This window comes from Macadamia integrifolia, chromosome 7 (genome assembly GCF_013358625.1).
Source record: "Macadamia integrifolia cultivar HAES 741 chromosome 7, SCU_Mint_v3, whole genome shotgun sequence".
NCBI classification, from domain to species: Eukaryota; Viridiplantae; Streptophyta; class Magnoliopsida; order Proteales; family Proteaceae; genus Macadamia; species Macadamia integrifolia.
The window spans coordinates 9359530-9386363 of NC_056563.1; the positions used below are offsets into that span (position 1 = coordinate 9359530).

General features: G+C 37.9%; 1 protein-coding gene across 5 annotated transcripts; it reads right to left on the reverse strand.

The window, feature by feature from the left end:
• Positions 1 to 1675: 1675 nt before the first annotated feature.
• On the reverse strand, positions 1676 to 24676 carry LOC122083460 (pentatricopeptide repeat-containing protein At4g38010-like). 5 transcript variants are annotated; one of them, XM_042651274.1, is made up of 4 exons: positions 22591 to 24676; positions 22354 to 22458; positions 9495 to 9551; positions 1676 to 2455 (listed from the first exon to the last, which is right to left on the reverse strand). In XM_042651274.1, the coding sequence occupies exon 1, from the start codon at positions 24544 to 24546 to the stop codon at positions 23032 to 23034; it is 1515 nt and encodes a 504-aa protein (XP_042507208.1). In that variant the 5' UTR covers positions 24547 to 24676; the 3' UTR covers positions 1676 to 2455; positions 9495 to 9551; positions 22354 to 22458; positions 22591 to 23031. The 5 variants fall into 5 exon arrangements, with proteins under 5 accessions (XP_042507208.1, XP_042507207.1, XP_042507209.1 ...); XM_042651273.1 differs by lacking the exon at positions 9495 to 9551; XM_042651275.1 differs by lacking the exons at positions 1676 to 2455; positions 9495 to 9551 and adding an exon at positions 10478 to 10536.
• Between the last annotated feature and the right edge of the window lie 2158 nt (positions 24677 to 26834).

Below are 26834 nucleotides of genomic sequence, written 5' to 3' on the forward strand. Positions count from 1 at the left end.
ACGTTTTTTTCAAAGAGGATGAGAGAGAGAGAGAGAGAGAGAGAGAGAGAGAGAGAGAGAGAGAGAGAGAGAGAGATTATTTCCTAATAAAGGGGAGGGAAGAGGGAAGAGGGAAGAGTTTCTTTACTAATAAATAGGATAAGAGAAAAATTGGGAACATGTATGAGAGAGAGAGAGAGAGAGAGAGAGAGAGAGAGAGAGAGAGAGAGAGAGAAATAACGGACGTTGGATAGAGATAGGAACGTGTGTGAGAGAGAAAAAAAAGTGTGAGAGAGAAAAAAAAAGATTTCTGGTTTTGCTTTCTAATGGGTAGAGATAGGAACCTGTGTGTGAGAAAGAACAAAATATTTCTAATTTTGCTTTTTAATAAAAGAGAGAGAAGAGGGAAGATTTTATATACTAAGAAATAAGAGAAGAAACTTATCAAAAAATTAATAAATACATGGGGAGAGAAAGATTCTATTTCCTAATGAAGGAGAGGGAAGTGTTTCTTTACTAATAAATAGGATAAGAGAAAGATTAGGTAGAAATATTCTGAGCTATTGTTGTAAGAGACAAAAAATTGAGAAATCCTGAGATATTGTAGCTGATTTTTTTGTCTTCTCTGTGGAATATATAAGAAAAGATTCTATGCAGTAAAAACCTTTAAAGTTGATTAAAGATCATTGAAAGATACCGTTTTTATGTAATAAATCTCTCCATAATTTTGTGCCTATTTTTTTTATCCCTTTAATACGTAATAATTATAATTAATTACACCCCTTTCTCCTCCACGTTTAGAGAGAGTGAGTGAGAGAAAGAGAATTATGGAGAGAAAATACCCCTTTCCTCCATGTTTAGATTTTGTAAGGGATGGAATGAGAGATTTTAGGAGCGGTTTTTATTTTTTTATGGTATATCTCTCTCTATATTTACCTTTTTAATATTTCTATAATTATTTATAATTCTCTCTATGGAGAATCTCCCTCTGCTGTGCTCCACGTTTTTTTCAAAGAGGATGAGAGAGAGAGAGAGAGAGAGAGAGAGAGAGAGAGAGAGAGAGAGAGAGATTTAAGGAGGAATATTATATGCCTTTTTTTATTCCTTTTTAATATTTAATTAATTAGTAATTATAATCAATTATTACTCTCTCCTTTCTCCTACACTTTTGGAGAGAGAGAGAGAGCGAGAGAGAAATAGAGAATTATGAAGAGTTTATTATTATTATTATTTTTTTTTTTTGGTATATCTCTCTTCATAATTGTTCATTCCATCCTCATTCTCCATAATTCTCTCTATTTCCCTCTCTACTCCCCCCCTTTCTCCTCCACGTTTAGAGAAAAAGTGTGAGAATTATAGAGTTTATTATTATTATATACTTAAGAATTATAGAGAGTTTATTATGATATTTGTTTCATATTCCATTTTGAGAGGATTTTGGTCATTTGGGGATTTTTTTCCAATGTTTTTTTGGTAATTTGGGATTTTTTTTTTGATAGATGTAAATGGTTTTTTGGTCATTTTGAAAAAGTATACCAAAGATAGGGAGCATGTACTTTTATATAATAGTATGATAGTATGATATATATGTATGCAATGTTACATTTGAGCTCTAAATATACTAATGCAAAGAATTCTTTCATATTTTTCTATTTTCAACTTCCTAAATATGCATACATGCTATGACTTACTAGTCTTTGGCACCTGTATCATTTGTTTTTAGCTTACAAAAAGAGCAACCCAATGCACGAGGCTCTCGCTATCGTAGGGGTCTAGGAGGGGCAAATGTACGAAACCTTATCCATTCCTTCGTAGGAGAGGCTATTTCCGAATTCCTAACCTATGACCAACATGGTGCAACTTAACCTTTGTATTCTTTTCCCAGTTTACAGTCAGTGCGTAATGCCTTCAACCAAGAATTGTCTTGGAAAACCCACAAGATAATGTGAAAATACGAAGACATGAGAATTAGAAGATTGGATCCTCTCAACAATCAGACATAAAAACCCTCTGTAAGGGTGGGTAGCATGACTGGGTAACGTCAAGTCCCTCATCAGCAAATGTTGGGAAAAAGCTTTCTGTGGGAGAGTGTTGGCCCCTGTGCCCAGACACATCAGGGAGCAAAATAAACGCCCTGCCCCCCCCCCAAACAATGAAACGTAGTTGACATCTTTGTGAATGCGCTTCCTCGTTCACTCCCATAGGTCATCATGCGCGTGCAGAAACCGCATTTCCCCACAGGAAACACTTCCCCAAAATGTTACTAAGCCCAATTAGAATAAAAGTATTCAGTGACAGGTAAATCAAGCATCAGACGCAATCCCCCTTCCTCCCTCAACCAAATAGCTCAGTTCTGTTTGGTTTTTATTCAGTGCAGCTCTTTGCTCCAGAAGTAACAGTGAGATCCAAATAGACATATTTGGAGTATGCCTTGGTACATCTTTTACACTTGAAACCATATCTGTAGATTTTTGGCCTGCAGTTTACACAACTATTTGTCAGATGAAACACGGTCAAACATCTGAAGCAAATAAGTTAAATTTCTGCACATTTCACTACATATCGCAACCTCTCTTATCAATGGTTCATAACAAACTGGGCATGCAAACTAGTCAAGTTCGAGTGTTAGAATCCTGAAAATGAAAATTGTTATCCATCCCAATATTTTGTTGAACGGGAACAATTAAACCCAAAGAGCAAGTAATGAAAAATTCTTACATACCAGCTGTAAATACTCTGTGAAATATAATGAGGGCAAGGGATATTAGCTAGGCAAAACTCTAAGGCTCCGTTTGGTATCGTTTCTGTTCCAGAAACTCCGTTTCGTGTCTAAAACGAAAATTTCAGTTTCTGTGTCAAAACACCGTTTTTAAACGATTTAGTGTTGTTTGGTGAATCTGCTTCTAGAATAGTTCCAGAACCAAGAAACGACAGTTCTGCCATTTGGTAATGCTTGTTTCAGAAACAGTTTTTTTTTTTTTTTTTTTTTTTTTTTTTTTTTTTAAGTCAATAATTAAAAAAATAACATTAAAATACTATAAGCATATAAATTCTTTTGGGACAATAAAATATTACACACCAACTAAAAAAAACATGGCACCAATAAAATATTACACACCAACTAAATTCTCGAATATACACCGCCTCACTCAGTAATTCTATTCCCATGTGAATAATCGTATCTTCTTCATCACTAAAAGTTTCACATAATGCATTTGACATAACTGTAATAAATAAACAATTACTATTCAATTTGAAACAAATAACTGTAAAACATAACAATCTGACACATGCATTCACACCAAAACACATATTCAACATTACACACATCAATAATAGAAAAAAAAAAACGAAAGAAATAAAAGTAGCATTCAATGTATCTCCAAAAGTAACATTACACACATCAAAAGTATTGTCTTGAATCCAAAATTAACAAAAGTAGCATTCAAACACAACCTCAACTACTCCAAGGCATCTAAAAGCCAAGTCCTCTTAAGAGGCTTTGCACAGACAAATAACTCTCTCCAACTAGGATCAACACACATACGACTGGTGGCCTTAAAATATATCTCCTTTGATATATCCGACATGGAGGATAACACCGCCTCACGTGCACTCACACTGAAATCTTTAGGACAATATGCACCTACCCCACCACGAACAGGAGATGTAACGGAAGTACTGGATGCTTTCTCAATTTTAATGGATAAATACTTCCCATACAAGTCCTTCACGAGGCTATCTCCCTTATTGGCGCTCTTTTTTCTTCGTCCCGTGGGTGTCCTATCAAGACTTCGCTTTGTGGTGGTCTGAGTTGGAGTATAAGTATCCTGATGAAAGGGGTCAGTCATGCCTATATGCATCGGGGTACTAGGGGAGTCAACGACGTGCTCAATATCAACTGTATTAACAGCTTCGATGCCTAAGTTACCTCTAGCATATGCATCCCCAAATACCATGCTCAAATCTGGCCAATTGTTTAGTCCATACTTCTTGTATTTCAACCAACCTGGATTTGCCTGTATAAGCAGTCATTGTATCACTCAGATGTACTACTCATTGTAATCTAATTTTTAAATAATTCAACTAGTTAGTGAAATCTATTGTACCTGTATTGCCCTATCCCATACAGACTCATCATCAACTGTGACTGATTTTGTCATTGAGTTCCACCCAAATCCAGTTGTGTCAAGCAGTCTCTTGAATTGTTGATAATCGTGTTTCAACTTGTTCATCTTGTTGCGTAATTGTTCTCTCCCAATTGTACGATTTAATGTATGCTGAAATTGCTTTGTAATGTCCTCCCATCCAGTTTTGTTAAATGAATTACCGGATTTGTGATAATTTTTTACAGCTTCAATCATTGCTTCAATCAAAACATTGGTCTCAAGTTCTGACCACTTAAAGGCAGGGAGACTACTTCCAGACATAATAGCTAGACATTATAAGTTAGTGTAACAGTTAGCATACTGGGACAAAAAAGGACTGGACACTAAAAAAAGAAATAACAAAGCTCATCTTCACATATGATACAAACATTTGTAAATAAAACTTACATGCATGAAGACCAAGCAAAGTAACAAAGAAACCCAAATAATGTCTTATTATAATTATCTAGTATAAATTACCAAAGAGATCTAGGAATCAGAAAGAATAATACCTACTCTGTGATTACAATAGCAAATTATGGGGCAACACCTTATCCTGAGAACAATACCTAGGTCAGTACCACTACTATCCCCTTGGTTCCTGATTCTAGTGCTCAATGTTTTCATTATGAGAACTGGACAGGGATAAGAACTCAATTAACTATAGATCAAATAACTATAGCATTGTAATAAAAAAGAGTGAGCTGGTGGGGTGGAGGTGGTTAAGAGTATGTTTCTGTTTAGTTATTTAAAGAATGGTTGAATATGGTAAAATGTGCTACTTTTAGATACTTGCAAGATGAATTACTTGTCACAAGCAAGGAATAAAATCCTGTTCTACAAATACCCCTCTCCCTTGGCCATTTCCTTTATTGTCAGAGGCCATTTTTTTAGTTTTCCTACTATGCTGCATGTAATGATAGGGCTAAGGATCTTAGTGCCAAAAGCTTTAATTGAATACTCAACTCGGCTAATCCTTAGCCCTACTAAATGGGGGGTAATGTAAGGCTAGGTAGGAGTGTAGGACCACCCAGCCCCAGTTAGGATCACTAATCAACCTCAAATAGCATACAGACTTAGGTACTGACTTTAGTGCTTAAAACAGAATATGGAGTCTAATTACAGCAACTAAACAACACTCCAAAACAGGCCCTAGTATCCCATACAATAGTGGGATAATACCCCACTAGATATCACAGTAAACAACAATGGAAAACCCTATTGTAGGCAGAGAATACGGCTCAAACCCCTAGAGTTAAGTTGTAAAGCAAGATCCACTGTAACAATCAACAAAGGGATGAGATTTTCATCGATAGTCATCCCATGAGGGTAATAAAACCCCAAAATCTCAGGATAAGGTGTTGCCCCAGACTTTGAGATCTCACGGTTTTTGAATTAGGGCTCAATAAGAGGCCTCTTCACTATTCTCTCCTCTCTCTATGCGCGGAATCTGAGAACAATACCTGCTCTGTGATTACAATAGCAAATTTTGTATGTCCTCATGAAATCAATTATAATTATGTCAAAGTTTACTGAAACACAACCAATTTACCAAAGAAAAACCCTAAAATTGGTGGTCCAAAAAAACAATAAAATTGCTACCAATACCTGCTCTGTGATTACAATAGATGAAGAAGAAGGAGAAGAGGTTAGAATAGAAGAAGAAACAAGTTAGAAGAGCTGAAGATGAAGAAGGAGAAGAAGGAGAAGAGGCGAAGTTACCTGCACCGGTCTGATTTCACAAGGGGCCGAGCTCCTCTTCACTATTCTCTCCTCTCTTCTCTCCTCTCTCTATGTGCGGAATTTGAGAACAATACCTGCTCTGTGATTACAATAGATGAAGAAGAAGTACTGAGAACCCATTTCGATTTGCCGTTAATGTAACTTTAAAACAATGAACGACGATGAGCATGCAAGCATATAGATGGTGAGTTTGCAGCGGTGGTGGGCGAGCTTCGACTCCTCAGAGAAGTCATTGAGGGAAAAGGTTTTTTCCCAAATAGATGATGATGAGTCGAACACAAATCAAGGGTTTCGAAACCTTCAACAATCGAAGTATTTCCATCAACAAATAATCTAAGCTTTTGGTGAGGTGAGCATCAACGAGAGGAGGGTTTCAAAAGAGGTTAGAAGAGATGAAGAAGAAGAAGGAGAAGAAGGAGAAGAGGCGAAGTTACCTGGAGATTTCAGCAAGGGGCGACCTGGGTTCTCTCTTCTCTCCTCTCTCTATCGCGAACCCAGAGAATTATCGGGAACGGGGGTTTCAATATCTATTGCTTGAAACGAAACACCCCCGACAGAACAGCCTCTTGGGTGTTTCGTCAAATTGGGGATTATTTGCTTTTTACCCACTTTCAGTTTCAAAAAAACTAAAACGATACATACACACACCAAACGGAAGATTCCGTTTTTCCATTCTTTTAAAACCAAAAAACGACAGAAACGTTTTTTATGAACAATAACAAACGGTACCTAAATTGTTGCTGCCCAAAGGCCTTGAAGTCTTGGGAATAATGAAGAAGAATTAAAAGAAACTGAGAAGATACCCAATGGATTAACCATGCAATAGATGGCCATCTTTTACCTATTTTCTAGACTGACATGCAAGACCTCTTCAAATTGAAGCTTTTTCTATTCCGCTCGAACTGAAAGCCACAAGACCACAACTATAGTACAAATATTTCTAAGCAAGGTATCCTGGTATCTATGCTCCTTGCAACCCAAGGTTGTCAGAACCTACTCATTTATTTCTCCAAATTACATGTCTCCAACATGGCAACAAATAAATACTCTGACATATGTAATTAGTGAGGGGAGCATATGGTCATAGATTCATAGTGAAATGTATGCTTCAGAATTTAAGCACCTATAATTCAACCGAAGTTCTCAGCTTCTCTTGTCAGAACAAAAAAAAGAAGAAAACATCCCAAACTATCAATGAGCACAACCTTCCATTTTGTAAGAGAAGACGAACACTGCATTGGCTACCAAGAATGAAGCAATTTCATTTTAAAATCCCATAGAATTTGAATCCTGAAGGTTATACTACAGGATGGACTAACCCCAAGTAATGGTGTCTCTAACAAAAGACAGAAGTAATTAAAAATAGTGAGTGATAAGATGGATATATACACTTGAATTATGTATGACTTCGTAGACATGACTTCTAACATAATCTATAACATGCTCACCACAGAACTAATAAATCATAAAAGAGGGATGCACATGATTCTGGAACAGAATATAAATGCAGAGGATACAGTCATCATGGAAACATATCACGCATAACTCTATGCCAGGAACTAAATTATAAGAAGTCCATGAATGTATGTGGTTATTACGTGTTACAGAACATATATATTACAGTTATCTCAACACTGAAATAACGATAATAATTGAGCATCAGATCAGATGTAGAGAGATTACATCTTAACTGTTGCAGTTAAGATTCATTAGTTTGTTATCAAAAAAAAAAAAAAAAAAAAAAAAAAGAGGGTGGAGATTACACTGTTCTGCAACAGTTAAGGTTCAACAGACCACTCAAACAGCATCAGATCAGATGTAGAGAGAATAAATGATAATAATTAAGCATGAAAATGGAAGAATTGATACCTACTGGCTACTTCCAATGAAAGATTTGATCGACGATAAACCATGGATGAGTAAAGAATTTCTTCTCCGTACTTAGGAAGAATTAATCATCCACTTAATATATATTTAAAAAATAAATAAATAAATAAATCAAACACACACACACACAAATGCACTTGTTTTGGCATGGAAGAGATCTTGGGTGCATGGCTTGGGGAAAGCAGAGATAGACGGCAGTGAAGGATAGGAGGAATATGGCAGCGATCAGCGCCGGCAATAGGCCACAGAAGCTAGGGCAGCATACAGTTTTAAGCAGTTCCAAACAGCAGCAAAATAGAGGGGTTAGAGTGGAGAGAGAAGATAGATGGAACAGAGAGAGGTAGGAATCCTAGGCTATGGTTACCACAATCAGGGGAAGGAGAAAGTCTTGGCAATATGAGAAAGAACTGCTTGATGGAGAGAATATTATTTGACAGTTGAAGGGAAAAATATAATGAAGTACCAATACTTTATAAAAATATAAAAAATAAAAGAAAAAGAGATTAGTGAAGGAAATGACATTTAAATAAGAAAAAAAAAAAAAGGGCGTACTTAGTGCACAAGGCTGCCGCATGTGCGAGGTTCGGGGGGGCGCGAGAACTACGCAGCCTTACTCCGAGAATGTTGAGAGGCTGTTGCGACAATATTTAAATAAGAAATAAGGGTAAAGTAGTTAAGGGAAAGATTTGCTATGAAACATGAGTTCATGTCTTTATATAATAGTATAATATATATATATATAGAGAGAGAGAGAGAGAGAGAAGTGCTAGCATATCTTATCGATGGCTCAACTAGAAAAGGTTCTCTGAGCTCCTAAGGTAGGGTACGCTAGCACTTTTCTCTCTCTTCATCACATGGAATAACCTCGCTGCCCTACAATGTGCAATACCATCTTACCGCACCTCATTGGTGTGCTTCTCTATGAAGATTTCTTAAAGAAACCTCTTCCCCATTATATAACTAGAGATTTTGTATTCCACAAACATTGTCAATGTGTACTCCCATTTCATAGTCTCTCTCTCTCTCTCTCTAATATAAAGATGCAGGCCCTTCCTATAGAATGCTTCCACATCCACCGAATTCTCATTCTCGCTCCTCTTGGCTTGACATGTAAGATGTCAATATAAGTGGGAAGTGTGTCAATCCCACCCCCCTCAACTTTTATAACTTTGGATAATGCTCCAATCCTTTGTATTTGGCTGAAACTTTGACCGATGAGGCTGGTGTTAACACTTTTTTTTTGGGTTGGGGCGGGTGGGTGTAGGGGTTTGGGGAAAGGAAAGATATAAGATATATGGATAAATACTACAAGGGAGAGGCTTCTTTGAGCAAGTGGCATACGGGAGCACATTAATGAGGTGCATAGTTTTTAAGGCGCTAAGGCGACGGAGGCGTTTAAGGGTCCTTCGGAGCGACTTAGCGATAAGGCGGGCATAAAGCGTCGCCTTATTGACTAAAACGTTCCTGTGTAATTTTTTTATAAAACCAATCTATTTGGCTCAAATCCTAGTTGAATCCTATTACTTATATGCTAAATAAATATTAAAGGTTCATATTCATACCAATGTAAGATATTCATCAAGAAAACAAATCAATAAAGTGAATAAACTAATTCATCTTCATCAATCATCAATCATCATAACATATTAACATATAATATAAATACATAATTATGAAACAAAATTATAAATATAAAGAAAAGAAGATAGAAAATATACAAGTATTTATTATACTTACCTTTATGATGCCATAATGAGTGCCTAAGTCCTAAGGTCATCCACTATATTTCTACTCCTGTCAAAAAAATAATTAAGAACTTAGAATTAAAACACATCGAAAGTAAAAATCAAGATGCCAAATTAAATGGATGAGAAGTGGCTAACCTGGGGATTTTTAATCATTCTAAAAAACTTTAAACTTCAATGAAGAAAAAACATAAAATAAAGTAAAATGCTAAAAATTTAGTAAACAATGAAAGTCAAATACTTAAAAGTTCAAGGACTCAAAAAACTTTAAAGTTTAAAGACTCAAAATACTTCAAAGTTCAAAGACTCAAAAGACATTCAATCCAAATCAGTAATTAAATTAAAATCTTCTTCTTCATCTGCATTCTGTTGCTGGCTTGCATCATTTGGAGCTATACCATAATCGTCCTCAATGTTTTCATCATCACGAATATCCTCCTCACTCATCTCATCCACTTCTTCATCTGAAAAATCCTCAAGCTTAACCCTCCTACCACGCCGGGTATAGCAAAGATCGGTTCCACTGGTAGATGCTGGAGCCCTCCTTGGTCTATTGTGGCCTTGATATGATGAAGATGCCCCAAGTGCTCTATCAACATCTCTCCAAGTGAGATCATTCTTAGGATGAACTAATTCATCCTCTGATTCACCAATCATGCACTCACTAGTCCAATTAAGCTCATCAAGCAACAATGGATTGTAGTTTCTGCATTGTTCTTTTCTTTCTTGGAACCTTGCTTGAAGTCGGCCATTATATTGAATGTAGACAAGATCGTTTAACCATTGATGCTCTAACCTATTCCCATTCCTGGTGTGAATCTGAAAAACATTAATAATATGAGGTTATCTACTTATCTTCAATAAAACCATATTAAGTGAAGTACAGGTACTCAGAACTCAATAGTCAATACTCACAAATTCAAATGTGCTCCAGTTGTGCTCACAATCAGAAGATGAGCAACAAAGACCAAGTACGCCCAATGCAAGCTTTGAAAGGTCAGGAGCAGTACTTCCATGTCGAGACCACCAAGAGACTACAAATATATAATATAAAAAAATAGGTTAAGTAAAAAATCAACATACAAAGTTCTAAACTAATTAGAACTTTAAAAAGAAATATAATTACTAGGTTTCAACTTGTCCCTTTGTCTAATCGTCGTATCCTTTGCAAAACTTTCTTGAACAGTGGTATACTTGTCAACCTGGACAATGATCTTATCTTGCAAGGTCTCATTAGGCACCAACCTAACAAGAACATCATTGAAGGCATCACTTGCTTTTTGAGCTAAGTCCAACTCATTATCTGGATTATCTGCTATTGCCTTAAAGAACTTGTTTGGATTGAGAAAAAAGGCAGCTAAATATATTGATTCATTCATCATAGTCTCACAACGGTGATCAACAATTGCTATGATTTTCTTCAATTTCCTTTCATTGTCTCCAATTTTTTTTTTTTTTTTTTTTGATGTTCTTCTTTGCCACTTTTATTGCCATATATACTTCAGGCATAGCAGGCAACTCATCACCATCTACAATCCTCAAGAGTTGAAGAAGAGGCTGTGATGCTCTTATACAATCCATCACACCCTTCTAGAATGTTGTAGCAAACAGTCTCAGAAGCTTTCTTCCCTACCTCTGTAGATGCATGCTTAGAACGGGAACATTCATCATCAATAAATAATTTTTTCAAAGATTCTTTGTGCTTGTATAAGCTCTGGAGTGTTAAAAAGGAAGAGGCAAATCTAGTCACTCCAGCCCTCACTAATTCTCCTCCTGTTTTTTGCCTCATAGCTTCAAGAAGGCGAGTGTGCCTGTAGATGAATGCAGTTAATTTCCTACCCCTCAATATAACAGACATATAAGAGCGCACTTTTCCTATTTCCTCCATCATAAGGTCTATGCAATGAGCTACACATGGACTCCAAAATAACCTCTTCCTTTTCTCCATTAGTAGTCTATCCGCTGCAACATAGTTGACAGCATTATTAGAGACTACTTGAACCACATAATCTTCACCAATCTCTTCAACCTTACTATCAAGTAGCTTAAATAACATTTCAGCTACTTGTGATTGGTTAGATGCATCCACAGACTCCAAAAAAAATGTCCCCTCCGGACAGTTGACAAGAAAATTAATTAAGTGCCTTCCTCTCTTGTCTGTCCACCCATCAGACATGAGTGTGCATCCATATTTCCTCCAATATCCTTGATACTTCACCTTTAACTCATAGTTTTTAAGGCGCTAGTAAGGCGGCGCCTTGGCGCTGATGTGGTCCATTGGTGATAAGGCAGTGGACTGCCTTATGGGAAGTGAGTATGGCGGCCGCCTTATGCTATAAGGCGTGAAATGCGACGCCTTATGACGCCTTACGACTAAGGCGGTCGCTTTACGTGTTTGCCTTTTTTTTTAAATTGCTTGATAAAGATTCCAAATTATATTTTCTCATTGGTAGGTGTATAAGTTTTAATGCACATGTGATGCATTGGATTAAACTCTTTTTAAACACATTTTAAAATTGCTTGATGAAGATTCCAAATTAAATTATCTCATTGGCAGGTGTGTAAGTTTTGATGCACATGTGATGCATTGGATCAATTTTTTTTTTAAACACATTATAAAATTGCCTAATGAAGATTTCAAATTACATTTTCTCATTGGGAGGTGTATAAGGTCTGATGCATATGTGATGCATTGGATCAATTTTTTTTTTTTAAACACAATTTAAAATTGCTTGAAGAAGATTCCAAATTACATCTTCTCATTGGCAGGTGTATAAGTTTTGATGCACATGTGATGCATTGGATTAAAAATCATATAACTTAGAAAATATAAACCCTTACCAAAATAAATAAATAAATAAATAAATAAAACCTAAATCGCAATATCGCATCTCTTATTCTCTCAGTCTTCGCTCCAAATCGTAAAACCCCAAACCGACCGACGGTGAGCCTCCTCCTTTGATTCTTCTCCGGCGACTTCTCCTTCTCCTCCGACAACCTTTGGCGATATTTGGCAACCTCTGACGACCTCCGACAAAGTGTCCTTCCACATCTCCAGGTATGTTTTAGTTTATATTTCTAATTTCAGATTTGTGCACCTTTTTTTTTCTCTTTTCTTCTTTCTTCTCCCTTCTTCTTCCTTCTTTCATTTTCATCATACACCATACGGTTTTTGTTTCTCTCTTGTTCTTTCTTCTCCCTTCTTCTTCCTTCTTCTTTCATCTTCATCATACACCAGACGGTGAATTGGTGACTCGGTGAGACTTGAGACTTCGTATGATAACAGTTTTTTCTTTTTTTCTTCCTACGGTGACTGTAACGACTTGAGAGACTTTCATGCTTGGCTTAGGCAAAGTTCCAGCAGGGTTCTCTGAGACCCACCAGGACCAGTGTGGACTTGTGTAAAATTTTGTGCTACCACTACCATTTGTATGTGTTGTCTTGCATTTAATTTGTTGTCCCTTGTCTCTATGGGATTTAATTATATCGATGATGAAAAGGAAAATTTTGTTTCTTTAATTTAAAATACCACCAGCAATGCTACCACTGTTTTTGTTCAGCAGCTCTGATAGATTATGGTTTTCTCTCATTTTGATTTCTATGTACGTTTAAAATTTTATTTTCCTTTTTTTTGCTTCTATGTATGTTCTTTCAGGGGTCTGGTATTGTTGTGCTTGCTTTTGGTGTTTCTCTTGTGTCTGCTTTTGTTTAGAGGATATCTTCTTCTGCATGTTTGAAAGAACATGGATGGGAAGTTGGAATTTGTTTTTTAAAACCTCTATTTACAGTATTTGATTCTGTAGTATCCAGATAAGTGCCATAGTAGGTTTTGATTATGTAAGTATGGTGAATTCGGCCTGGATGTTAAATGTGGTTGTATTGACATGAGTTCCTTTTAATGGCTACCCAGAATAAGTATACATCTGCGTTACTTTTCCTAGAGTATTTTTTCTTTTTCTTTTTCTTATTCTGATTTTCTCATATCTCTTTAATGGAGGCATTTGCTTTTATTACCTTATTACCTAATAGGCTAATATTCCCTTTTATTACCCTTTTCTTATTCTGATTACCTTTTCACATTACAGTCTTAGATAAAGAGACAAGTTGAATCCACTCATCTATGGAAACAATTGGTGGTAGCAGTGAGGGTGAAAATACAAGCACTGCTGCTACTGCACAATCGACGATTGATCCAAGCAAGGATCCAAAAAGGAGAGCTAAATCAAATGATCCTGGATGGAAATATGGGTATTGGCCTGAAGTATCAGACAGAAATTGGATTAAGTGTACCCTTTGTGGGAAGGATGTTAAGGGAGGAATAAAATGATTAAAGCAACATCTTATTGGTGGCTATGGAGATGTAGCCAAGTGTGTGAAAACAACAGAAGCAATTGCTAAAGAGATGAGAGATGCAATCTTGAAGAACCAGAGGAAGAGGAACCTTGATTGTTTGGATGATTTGGATGTTAGTGATGGACCTACAGAAGTAACGGGACCACAACAGAATATAGTATCTGATTTGGGGGTCTCATTTCCTATCCCTAGCTCTGGGACAACTTCAAGAAGAAATAAAGCTATCATTCAAACACAATCCAAATAACAAGTAAGGGGTCTCATGGATAAGCATGTGAGGAGGACTCTTGAAGCAGTGGTTGCAGATAGGCGAAATAAAGGTTCATATCAAACAACAATGGAGAACTGTGTAAGAGGAGAAGAAGAAAGAGATAAACTTCGTTCTTACTTTGCAAGGTGGGCTTATGAGAGTGGTGTTCCATTTAATGCTTTGAAGTTAAGGAGTTTTGAGGAATTGGTAGAGGCTATTGGTCAATATGGACCAGGTTTCAAGCCCCCTTCAATTCATGACTATATGGGGCCTCTATTGAAGTCTAAAAAGGATAAAATTGATGAGTTAAAGGTGTAGTATCAAGGATATTGGAGGAAATATGGGTGCACACTCATGTCTTATGGGTGGCCAAACAAGAGAGGAAAGCACCTAATTAATTTTCTTGTCAACTGTCCAGAGGGGACTTTTTTTTTTGGAGTCTATAGATGCATCTAACCAATCACAAACAGCTGAAATGTTATTTAAGCTACTTGATAGTAAGGTTGAAGAGATTGGTGAAGATTATGTGGTTCAAGTAGTCTCTGATAATGCTGCCAACTATGTTGCAGTGGGTCGACTACTAATGGAGAAAAGGAAGAGGTTATTTTGGAGTCCATGTGTAGCTCATTGCATAGACCTTATGATGGAGGAAATAGGCAAATTACGCTCTTATATGTCTGTTATATCGAAGGGCAGGAAATTAACTGCATTCATCTACAAGCACACTCGCCTTCTTGAAGCTATGAGGCAAAAAACAGGACACTTAGTGAGGGCTGGAGTGATTAGATTTGCCTCTTCCTTTTTAACACTCCAGAGCTTATACAAGCACAAAGAATCTTTGAAAAAATTATTTGTTGATGATAAATGGTCCCATTCTAAGCTTGCATCTACAGAGGCAGGGAAGAAAGCTTCTGAGACTGTGTTTGCTACAACATTCTGGAATGGTGTGATGGATTGTATAAGAGCATCACAGCCTCTTCTTCAACTCTTGAGGATTGTAGATGGTGATGAGTTGCCTGTTATGCCTAAAGTATATATGGAAATACAAGTGGCAAAGAAGAACATAAAAAAAAATATTTGGAGACAATGAAAGGAAATGGAGGAAAATTATAGCGATTGTTGATCACCGTTGTGAGACTATGATGAATGGATCAATATATTTAGCTGCCTTTTTTCTCAATCCAAACAAGTTCTTTAAGGCAATAGCAGATAATCCAGATAATGAGTTGGACTTAGCTCAAAAAGCAAGTGATGCCTTCAATGATGTTCTTGTTAGGTTGGTGCCTAATGAGACCTTGCAAGATAAGATCATTGTCCAGGTTGAAAAGTATACCACTGTTCAAGAAAGTTTTGCAAAGGATACGGCGATTAGACAAAGGGACAAGTTGAAACCTAGTAATTATATTTCTTTTTAAAGTTCTAATTGGTTTAGAACTTTGTATGTTGATTTTTTACTTAACCTATGTTTTTATATTATATATTTGTAGTCTCTTGGTGGTCTCGACATGGAAGTACTGCTCCTGACCTTTCAAAGCTTGCATTGGGCGTACTTGGTCTTTGTTGCTCATCTTCTGATTGTGAGCACAACTGGAGCATATTTGAATTTGTGAGTATTGACTATTGAGTTCTGAGTACCTGTACTTCACTTAATATGGTTTTATTGAAGATAAGTAGATAACCTCATATTATTAATATTTTTCAGATTCACACCAGGAATGGGAATAGGTTAGAGCATCAACGGTTAAATGATCTTGTCTACATTCAATATAATGGCCGACTTCAAGCAAGGTTCCAAGAAAGAAAAGAACAATGCAGAAACTACAATCTATTGTTGCTTGATGAGCTTAATTGGACTAGTGAGTGCATGATTGGTGAATCAGAGGATGAATTAGTTCATCCTAAGAATGATCTCACTTGGAGAGATGTTGATAGAGCACTTGGGGCATCTTCATCATATCACGGCCACAATAGACCAAGGAGGGCTCCAACATCTACTAGTGGAACCAATCTTTGCTATACCCGGCGTGGTAGGAGGGTTGAGCTTGAGGATTCTTCAGATGAAGAAGTGGATGAGATGAGTGAAGAGGATATTCGTGATGATGAAAACATTGAGGACGATTATGGCATAGCTCCAAATGATGCAAGCCAGCAACAGAATGTAGATAAAGAAGAAGATTTTAATTTAATTACTGATTTGGATTAAAAGTCTTTGAGACTTTGAACTTTGAAGTATTTTGAGTCTTTTAACTTTAAAGTTTTTTGAGTCCTTGAACTTTTAAGTATTTGACTTTCATTGTTTGCTAAATTTTTAGCATTTTAGTTTATTTTATGTTTTTTCTTCATTGAAGTTTAAAGTTTTTAGAATGATTAAGAATCCCCAGGTTAGTCACTTCTCATCCATTTAATTTGGCATCTCGATTTTTACTTTCGATGTGTTTAAATTCTAAGTTCTTAATTACTTCTTTGACAGGAGTAGAAATACAGTGGATGACCTTACGGCTTAGGCACTCATTATAGCATCATAGAGGTAAGTATAATAAATACTTATATATTTTATGTCTTCTTTTCTTTATATTTATAATTTTGTTTCATAATTATGTATTTATATTATATGTTAATATGTTATGGTGATTGATGATTGAATATTGATGATTGATAATTGATGATTGATGATTGATGAAGATGAACTTAGTTTATTCACTTTATTGATTTGTTTTATTGATGAATATCTTACATTGGTATGAATATAAACCTTTAATACTGATTTAGCATATGAGTAATAGGATTCAATTAGGATTTGAGCCAAATAGATTGGTTTTATAAAAAAAATTACACAAGAACGTTTTAGTCAATAAGGCAACGCTTTATGCCCGTCTTATCGCTAAGGCGCTCCGAAAGACCCTCAAACGCCTCCACCGCCTTAGCGCCTTAAAAACTATGTTTTAACTCATCAATTTTATCCTTTTCAGACTTCAATAGAGGCCCCCTATAGTCATGAATTGAAGGGGGCTTGAAACCTGGTCCATATTGACCAATAGCCTCTACCAATTCCTCAAAACTCCTTAACTTCGAAGCATTAAATGGAACACCACTCTCATAAGCCCACCTTGCAAAGTAAGAACGAAGTTTGTCTCTTTCTTCTTCTCCTCTTACACGGTTCTCCATTATTGTCTGATATAAACCTTTATCCCACCTATCTGCAACCACTTCTTCAGGAGTCCTCCTCACAGGGACCCTTTACTTGTTGTTTAGATTATGTTTGAATGATAGCTTTATTTCTTCTTGAAGTTGTCCCAGAGCTAGGGATAGGAAATGAGACCCCCAAATCGGATACTATATTCTGTTGTGGTCCTGTTACTTCTGTAGGTCCATCACAAACATCCAAATCATTCAAACAATCAAGGTTCCTCTTCCTCTGGTTCTTCAAGATTGCATCTCTCATCTCTTTAGCAATTGCTTCCGTTGTTTTCACACACTTAGCTACATCTCCATAGCCACCAATAAGATGTTGCTTCAATCGTTTTATTCCTCCCTTGACATCCTTCCCACAAAGGGTACACTTAATCCAATTTCTGCCCTTGCTAGGATCAATCGTTGATTGTGCAGTAGCAGCAGTACTTGTATTTTCACTCCCACTGCTACCACCAATTGTTTCCATAGATGAGTGGATTCAACTTGTCTCTTTGTCTAAAACTGTAATGTAAAAAGGTAATCAGAATAAGAAAAAAATAAGAAAAGAGAATATTACTACTATAAGGGAATATTAGCCTATTAGGTAATAAGGTAATAAAAGCAAATTCCTACATTAAAGAGATATGGGAAAATCAGAATAAGAAAAAGAAAAAGAAAAAGAAAAAATACTCCAGGAAAAATAATATAGATGTATATAGCCATTAAAAGGAACTCATGTCAATACAGCCACATTTAACATCTAGGCCGAATTCACCATACTTACATAATCAGAACCTACTATGGCACTTATCTGGATAGTACAGAATCAAATACTATAAATAGAGGTTTTAAAAAGCAAATTCCAACTTCCCATCCATGTTCTTTTAAACATGCGGAAGAAGATATCCTCCAAACAAAAGCAGACACAAGAGAAACACCAAAAGCAAGCACAACAATACCAGACCCCTGAAAGAACATACATAGAAGCAAAAAAAAAGGAAAATAAAGGTCATAAAGGTTAAGATGTTGCAGTTTTAAGGTTAACAAGCTGAGTGTTACACTGTTACTGTAATACTAAAATGTTATTTTATTCTAATGTTGCAGTTTAAGATGTACAGTTTTAAGGTTAACAAGCTGAGTGTTACTGTAATACTAAGGAAGTAGGTACATCACACACACCCCCCTCTAGAAGAGCTTTGAACATGTCATAAATTCTGGGTCGAGGGTTACAGAGTCGGTTGGACTGTTGGAGTGATGAAATTCTGGGTTTTGATTGTGGTGGCCAACAATGGGTGGGTCTCAGAGAACCCTGCTGGAACTTTGCCTAAGCCAAGCATGAAAGTGATGAGAGTCGTTACAGTCACCGTAGGAAGAAAAAAAAAAGCTGTTATGTATGATGAAGTCTCAAGTCTCATCGAGTCACCGACTCACCGTATAGTGTATGATGAAGATGAAAGAAGAAGGAAGAAGAAGGGAGAAGAAAGAAGAAAAGAAAAAAAAAAAAAAAAAAAAAGCGCACAAATCAGAAATTAGAAATATAAACGAAAACATACCTGGAGATGTGGAAGGACACTTCGCCGGAGGTCGCAGAAGGCTGTCGGAGGGGAAGGAGAAGTGGCCGGAGAAGAATCGAACGAGGAGGAGGTACCTCACCATCGGTTTGGGGTTTTGCGATTTGGAGCGGAGACTGAGAGAGAATGAGAGCTGCGATTTGGGTTTTATTTTCTTTTCTTTTCTTTTCTTTTTTTTTTTGTAAGGGTTTTTATTTTCTAAGTTATATGGTTTTTTATCAAATGCATCACATGTGCATTAAAACTTATACACCTGCTAATGAGAAAATGTAATTTGGAATCTTCATCAAGCAATTTAAAAATGTGTTTTAAAAAAAAAAAATTTGATCCAATGCATCACATGTGCATCAAAACTTATACACCTGCCAATGAAAAAATGTAATTTGGAATCTTCATCAAGCAATTTTAAAATGTATTTTAAAGAAAAGCAAAACACATAAGGCGACCGCCTTAGTCATAAGGCATCATAAGGCGTCGCCTTTCACGCCATATAGCGCCTTATAGCATAAGGTGGCCACCATAATCACTTCCCATAAGGCAAAACACTGCCTTATCATCCATGGACCGCATCAGTGCCTTAAAAACTATGATAAGGTGCAACAAAGAGGTATCATACGTCATAGGGCAGTGTGATCATTTCATGTGAAGAGGAAAGAGAGAGACATTGAAGTGCTAGCATACCCTGCCCCGATGATGGCTCAGAGAACATTTTCCCATATTATAATACACCACCTTAACCCAACTCTCCTTTAATAGAGGCAGGAATTGATCCCAAGACCTCAATACAACCAGATGAGGACCTTAGCAGCTGCGATAGCCAGCACCTTCAACATACCCGCCCCACGCTACTCTTTTTGGCCATTTGACGAATTCATGAACTTCACAAAGTTACTCCAATTTGGCTACATATATTTTCCATTTCTACAAAGAAATATTCTAACTTTTAAGTCTTAAGCACCATTGATGACATTCATGTGATATGGAAACAAATCTGAGAGTTTGAATGACATGACCACTTTGAACCGCCATGGACTGGCTTCAGAATAGGCTCATTCGAGGGGAAAAGGCTTAGCGCAGACGTTGGTCTTTTAAGGGCCCAGGTTCAGCCCAAGCTTTAAGCAAGTAATTTCCTGAGAGAGCTGAGTTTACCCCAACTTAACCATACACAACCTTTTATGGTCATAGCAACTTTGCAAATAGTTTGTTAATGTATAGGTTCCAACTGATCTGTTCGCAAGGGAAAAAAAGAGGGAAGGCAAGTGAAATTAAAAGAAAAATAAATATTACATCTGAAAAGTATAATTACCAAATATGATAAAGAGTTTAAGTGGGTCACAAAATCATTATTATAAAAGTTTATTTTTTCCTTTTTAAACCAATTACTGTTCGCTTCCCCTATACTTGCAACCAAATGGAGCCACCGTGTGGACTGTGGCATATACATATTTTAAAAAAACTCAGAAAAATAGCACATTTGATAATTCAGCTCTATTATCTGCAAACTGTTGTCTCATTTTTTTATATTCTATTATTCCATATTTTTATTTCTTAAGATCCAAATCCATAAGCCGCTTGATATCTGAATCAGATGAGATCTGAAGAGCTCAAACATTGTTCTGATCTCAAGTAATTGACAGAAATATGGGGTAAAAAGATCATAGTTCCATATTTAAGAAACCCAGAGGTGGAGGCTAGGCCATAGTCATCTCAGGTTCATTCAAGGCCAAAACTTAGAGAAATTCTCATTGCATTTATTTTTGAACATGTTTGGGGTCAGGAGGGCCTCTTCACAAAGACTTGGAATTTTGGCATTTCCCAACTAAGTGCGATGTAATGGCTCAAGACAGAGAGAAGGGACTCAAAATGAATTCGGAATTCATCCCTAGGTCAAAGCCACAAATTCAGTTTTTTCCTTGGGAATAGAAAGTGAAAGGCATAAAAAGGCTTGGACTGTCCACACGCACAACCCAAAATTCAAGCTTTCTCTATGCAAAGAAAAACAAGACTGCCTAAAAGAGCATGGATTAGAGTTGTTTTTTGGATTTTAAAAACAAAAAAGTAGGGTATAAGTTTTTTTACTGCATGTGGAATAAAAGCTGTGAACAGTTAGTCGGAATTGCAGGGGGGAGAGGAGGACCTTGGCAGTGGAGGTGTTCCCCAGACATTTTCAGAGCAGATTGGAGAGATTTGTTTATCGAAGGGGTTGTGGGCTTGTATGGAGAAATTGTTCAGAGGCCACCTTTTTCTGTCAAGTGGAAGGTGATCTAGTAATTCTGATCATTCAATATAAATGTACCGGTTTGAATTAGCCATCTGTCAAGTTTCAGACTGAAATTCAATCAAATAACCCTATATATGTACACACATCTCTTTATTTGTCAACTATCCATGTTTTCCTGTGCGCCTTCTCTAAAATCAAGAAATTTTCAATTTATTTGCTTTGCAACTGGACAGTGGACACTTATGATGTGGCTGAAAATTTGCATGTCAGCAGGTGACCATGAGGTCCACTTGTCCACAAAATTACAGCCCTAACTTGTATACAACATGGAAGAAACAAGGCCTGCCTGGAGAGCTCTCTTCAGACTTATTATCAAAAATAGGTGACTTGACTCCGCAATAATTTTTTTTTCCCATACAGAAATTCAGAGCAGCAATCACCTCCTGAGAGTTTCACATCTCGACACACCAAATTGACTCAATGGATTGGAAAAATTGGTTGATCAAGTAAATCAACTAAGTTGAACCGGTCAAGAACCACACAAGCACTCCAGCCCATTTTCTTCCTCAACATTTGCTAAGACCAAGCTCTTCCCCCACCTTGCCCATCGAGGAACTAAAGCTCAGCTAGGGAACTCCCTTACCTGCCCCCCCATCTCTGTCTCTCTCTGAAATCTCTCCCTTAGTCTGATCTCTCTCTCTCTCTCTAAGGTTCAACAAATTCCCACCCCCAATGCCTACAAATCAATCTTTCTCCCTCTCACACCATCTCTACGTTCTCCATATCAATCTCTCCACCCCTTAGGTCTGTATACTGTACTCCTTTTTAAATTTGTGCAGATCAAACTCTGCCTCTTTGACTTCTCATTTTTTCTTATTTTTATTCTATAATGGGAAAATAATAAATTTATCGATATTAATTTATTTGCATGATACACAGATTCCATTTTCTTTCATTCCACACCCCATCCCCTCTTTCCTTTTTTACACCATGGATTATAGCATATTTCAATGCAAAAAACATGTCATATATAAAGGCAATAAAAATTTAAGAAAATATGAAAAAGAGAGCACAAAAGATGGAAGGAACTCCACTATTCAATCAAAATCAAAACCAATTATCTTGTGCAATGATAAGTTGATAACAGCTAAGGCTATTTGTGATGACTAGGGCACCTCCAATTCTGAGAAGTCTCAGCTTCACAACCGAGAATACCAAAGAAAAATCCTAGGCATATAATTGAAGAAGTAACAGATTTCAGAATATGAAAATGATGGGAGCTAACCTAACAGTTGTTTGAATGTTGTCCTAGCATCCATGTCATGTTTGGAGAAGCCTCACTCAAACTGTTAGTGTAAATCCAGATACTTGTACGTTTCAAACCAGTCATCTGCAAAAAGAAAATGTAAGTTCATTTCCACCCAAAAAGTAATTAGGTACAATAGACAAATTACAGAAACAGACAAAGGGAATTTTCAATCAAATATTATCCTTGAGCCATCCATCAAAACAAATAAAATACCTCACTTGATGCCATTCTTCTGTGGAGTTCATTCCATTGCCCTTATTGGCAGAGAACAGGTCTCTCACATTGCACTCCAGTAGCAACTTGCAATCCTTATTGAGCCAGGTTTGGAGGTGAGTAAATGATGATATCTGAAGGGTTAAAATACGGACAGTAGATCCATTAATCCTATCAAAGTATGGATGATACACTTGCAGGGACAAATCCTGATTACTTCCCTTTGCAGACATTGTAGGTCTTACAGCCTCATCATGTTTGTGATTACCAATATGAAAGGAAAGTGGATATGCTGCCAGAAAAATGACAAAAACCTCTGCTGTTTTGGTCCATTGGGTTGGAGACCAGTGGGTTTAGTGGCCTATAAAAATCTTCCCTCATCTCCAACCAGAAGACCACATTGATGATCAACGTCACTTAATAGGATAGTATCTAGTATATTTAATAGTTCTGTTGGTGGGCATGGACAAAACTGCAACCGGGCACCTTCTTCAGTCCAAGACATTTCATGGTCTCTCTGACCATGCTAGCATCATCCCATCTTTGCTCCTGGGCCAACATGTTGGACAGATGCACAAAATTCCCTGGGTTATCTGGTTCCAAGTCCAACACAATCTTGGCTACCTCTTCTGCCAATTCCATATCTTGGTGAAGACCACAATAAGCTAGTAAAGACCCCCAAATGGGTGTGCTTGGCTTCATAGGCATGGCCTCAATGAAATTCCTGGCCTCCCTCAGCCTACCAGCTCGACCAAGCACGTCAACCATGGCTGCATAGTGATGCAAATCAGGCATCAATCCATACTCTTGGGTCATGACCTTGAAGCATTCTTGAGCTTTTTCAACAAGACCAGCATGGCTGCATGCAGTAAAGACACCCATGAAGGTTAGCTCGTTTGGAGTCACACCTGCTTGCAGCCGCATCTCATCGAACAGTCTCAAGCAGCCCTCACTCAGACCATGCTTGGCATAACCCATAATCATGGCAGTCCATACCACTACATTTCTCTCCTCAACTCTTTGGAAAATCTTGGTGGCATACCCAATGGCCCCATATTCGGCATACATATTCAGCAAAGATGAGATAACAAACATATTACGCCTGTCATGACCATTCTTGATTGCAAAACAGTGGATCTCTTTCCCTTGCCAAAGAGACCGGAGAGCCGGAATCACAGCAGCCAGAGTGACCGCATCAAGGCTTGCATTTTCATGGTATTCCCACAACATGGATTGGAATGTCTCTAATGCTTTATTCTCCAGTTTGCAATGCAAATACCCAGAAATCATGGTGGTCCAAGTAACCACATCCCTCTCTTCTGCAGCCATCCCTTGGAAAACTTTCTCTGCATATGTCAAACATCGTAACGACTCAATATACATGTGGATCAGAGCATTTTTTACAAATGGCCTCGTTGTCTCTGGTTTCGTAACAATTCGATGTCCTTGTCGAGTAATGTACCCATGAACAGCCCGGCCACTACGAAGAGCATCAGGTCCAAGACGGGCATGAGCGTTAAGGATCGTGCACATGGTGACCGAGTCAGGCCACTGCTCAAGAGACGACGAAAGTAACGATTTCTCCATTATCATCCTACGAAAGTAAGAGAAAGATTCATGAGCAAGGCCATTGTGGATGCAGCCAGTCATTATAGAATTCCAAGTAACTGTGTTTCTTTGGGGCATATGGTCGAACACTCGAGCTGCAACTTGAGTATTACCACAACTACAGTACATAGAGATGAGAGCGTTGCCTATGTAGACGTTCCACTGGACGCCTAAGAGAAGGACGAGGGAGTGGATCTGCTGGCCCTGTTTCAAGGCTTTGAGAGCAGCACAAGCTTTAAGAGCAATTGGGAATGTGAAGTTATCGACGGCATTAAGGCCTGCACGGTGCAGGCAAGTGAAAGCGTGGAGGGCTTCAGCTGAAGCCACGGAGTCCATATGGGTCCTCATTAATCATTCACACGCAGTCGTCTGTGGTCGTTTCCAGAAGAGGGAGGGAACAGAAGGGCAGACTCAAATTGGGTAACTACTAAAAAGGGCCGTACCCAATGCACTACGCTCCCACATGTGCAAGGTCCGAGAGGTGAGAACCCGTGAGAGTCGCAGTTTTATCCTTAAAATGTCAAGAGACTGTTTCGACCACTTGACCACTAGAAAATATATGGGTCAGGTCAAGATAGGTTCCTCCTGACACAATATTGGTATTGTTTAAGTATCTTTCCTCTGGTAGAAGGATGTTGGAGGTGGATCATCTTCTTCTTTTGTAGCTAAGATGTTATTTTCCTCAAAATTGTCGTAACATTCTTAGCTTACCGATGGATAAAGCACACTTCTTTACCTATCGCCACCCTAAATGCAAGTATGGGCAAAAGACTACATAGTTCTCAGCCGGTTTGAGATGATTATGGGTTCACAAGGAAGGGCTTTCACCCCTCTGCTCGTTTGGGGATGCTTGATAATCCTTCTTTATGCTATTCCCACACTTCTAGAGAGTACTTAGACCCGATTCCTCAACATATAATACGTTATGATCAAACCCCCCTCCAAAGGTTGGATTTATCCAGGTTAGGGTTTTGGGTTTGGCTCTCGAGTCTTGGACTTGGGACGGAGATAGAGTTTTCGAGCTGGGTCTAGGTTGCTTTAGAAGGTTTTCTTTGTCGATGGAAAGCATAGTCGTATATGTTAAGCTTGTCTCGAATTCTTGACCCGTTTTGAAGATTGACCTGATCCGACATATATTTGGTGGCGACCTGAATGGGGATTTTTATGAGATCTGTGATGGAAGCAGAGGGGTTGGGCTGATAGGCCCAAGCTTGGAGTCCATCACTGATCTCGTATGGGGGTGCAGGGGCGTAGCCCCCGTGGTATGGTTCAACTGGATCGACTTCGACCCGATGGGTCGATCCACGATTTTGGTGTATATATATAAAGTACTGTTGCTTGTTGATAAAGTCATCGTATTCTAGGGTTTTCAAGCAGCTAGGGTTTCAGGGCGAGTTTTTCCTCGCCACTGCTAGGGTGTAATCTCTCTTCTGCATAGTGAATCTTTTTCTTCACCCGAGGACATAGCACACCACCCTGGTGTGTGAACCTCGTTAAATCTCTATGTCGTACGGATCTATTGTCTCTTTATTATTCGTGTTTCTTAGTGTTTGATCTAACAAACGCATCCATATCCTGTAAATCATCATAGTCAGAGGAAGGTGACAAAACTAGGTATCTACACTCGTAATGTGGTGATGGTCGTCGTCGCCAATGTGCTCTCCTTTCAAATTGCAATTGAAGGCCTTAAACCCCAAAATAGTGGAGCTTCTAAATCATCACGTGCTTCCTCAAGTCTATGTTCTTATCGAAGAAATCAACCAATTTTGTTCGTCCGTCTCCGTACAGAGCCATTTGTGGTTGAAAGTGTGTGCCGATGCCTCTTGAGCTTAGGCGAAAGTCCTATGACGTATGTTCCTCGTGTTGGCTATGCATGCAACATTATAAAAATCAACATGAGGTGTATAAACACAATGGGAATCGCAAAAATCTAAACTGAGGAACTATTTCACATTGCCAAATCTAAGAGGCCGTTTGGTATAGTTCATAAAAAACGTTTCTAGCGTTTTTTCGTGTTAATAGAACGAAAAAACGCTGAAAACCATTGGGCATGTTTAGGGTCCGTTCCAGTTTTTTCGAAACTGTCAGGGCCGCAAGAAACGAAAATTGCCTAATTTGATGAAACGCTCGAAGGCTTTTCCGTCGGCCAAGTTTCGTTCCAAATTAATAGAGGGAGGAACGATCGTTCCCGATTGTCCGCGGTAGAGAGAGGATAGCAGAGAGGAAAGAAAGAGAGCGCCCAGTTCGGTTCTTCACCTCAGGTCTGTGCTTTGCCTCTCCTCCTTCTTCTCCTTCTTCTCCTTCTTCTTCTTCATTTCTTCTTCTATTCAAACTCTTTCTTCTTCATCTATTGTAACCACAGAGAGGGTTTGTGTGAAATTTAGGGGTTTTTTTCTCCTTCTTCTTCTTCATTTTTTCTTTTCTACCAGAGACAGAGATCGATTAGCTAAACAAAGTTCTGGTTTCAAATAGTTTGGAACTTGCACAGAGAGAGGAGAGAAGAAGGAGAAAAAGGAGCTCGCCCCCTTGTGGAATCTCCTCTGCAGGTAATTTCGATTTCGGCTCTTCTTCTCCTTCTTCTTTTTCATCTCTTTTAACCTCTTTCTTCTTGTATTCTAACATCTTCTCCTTCTTGT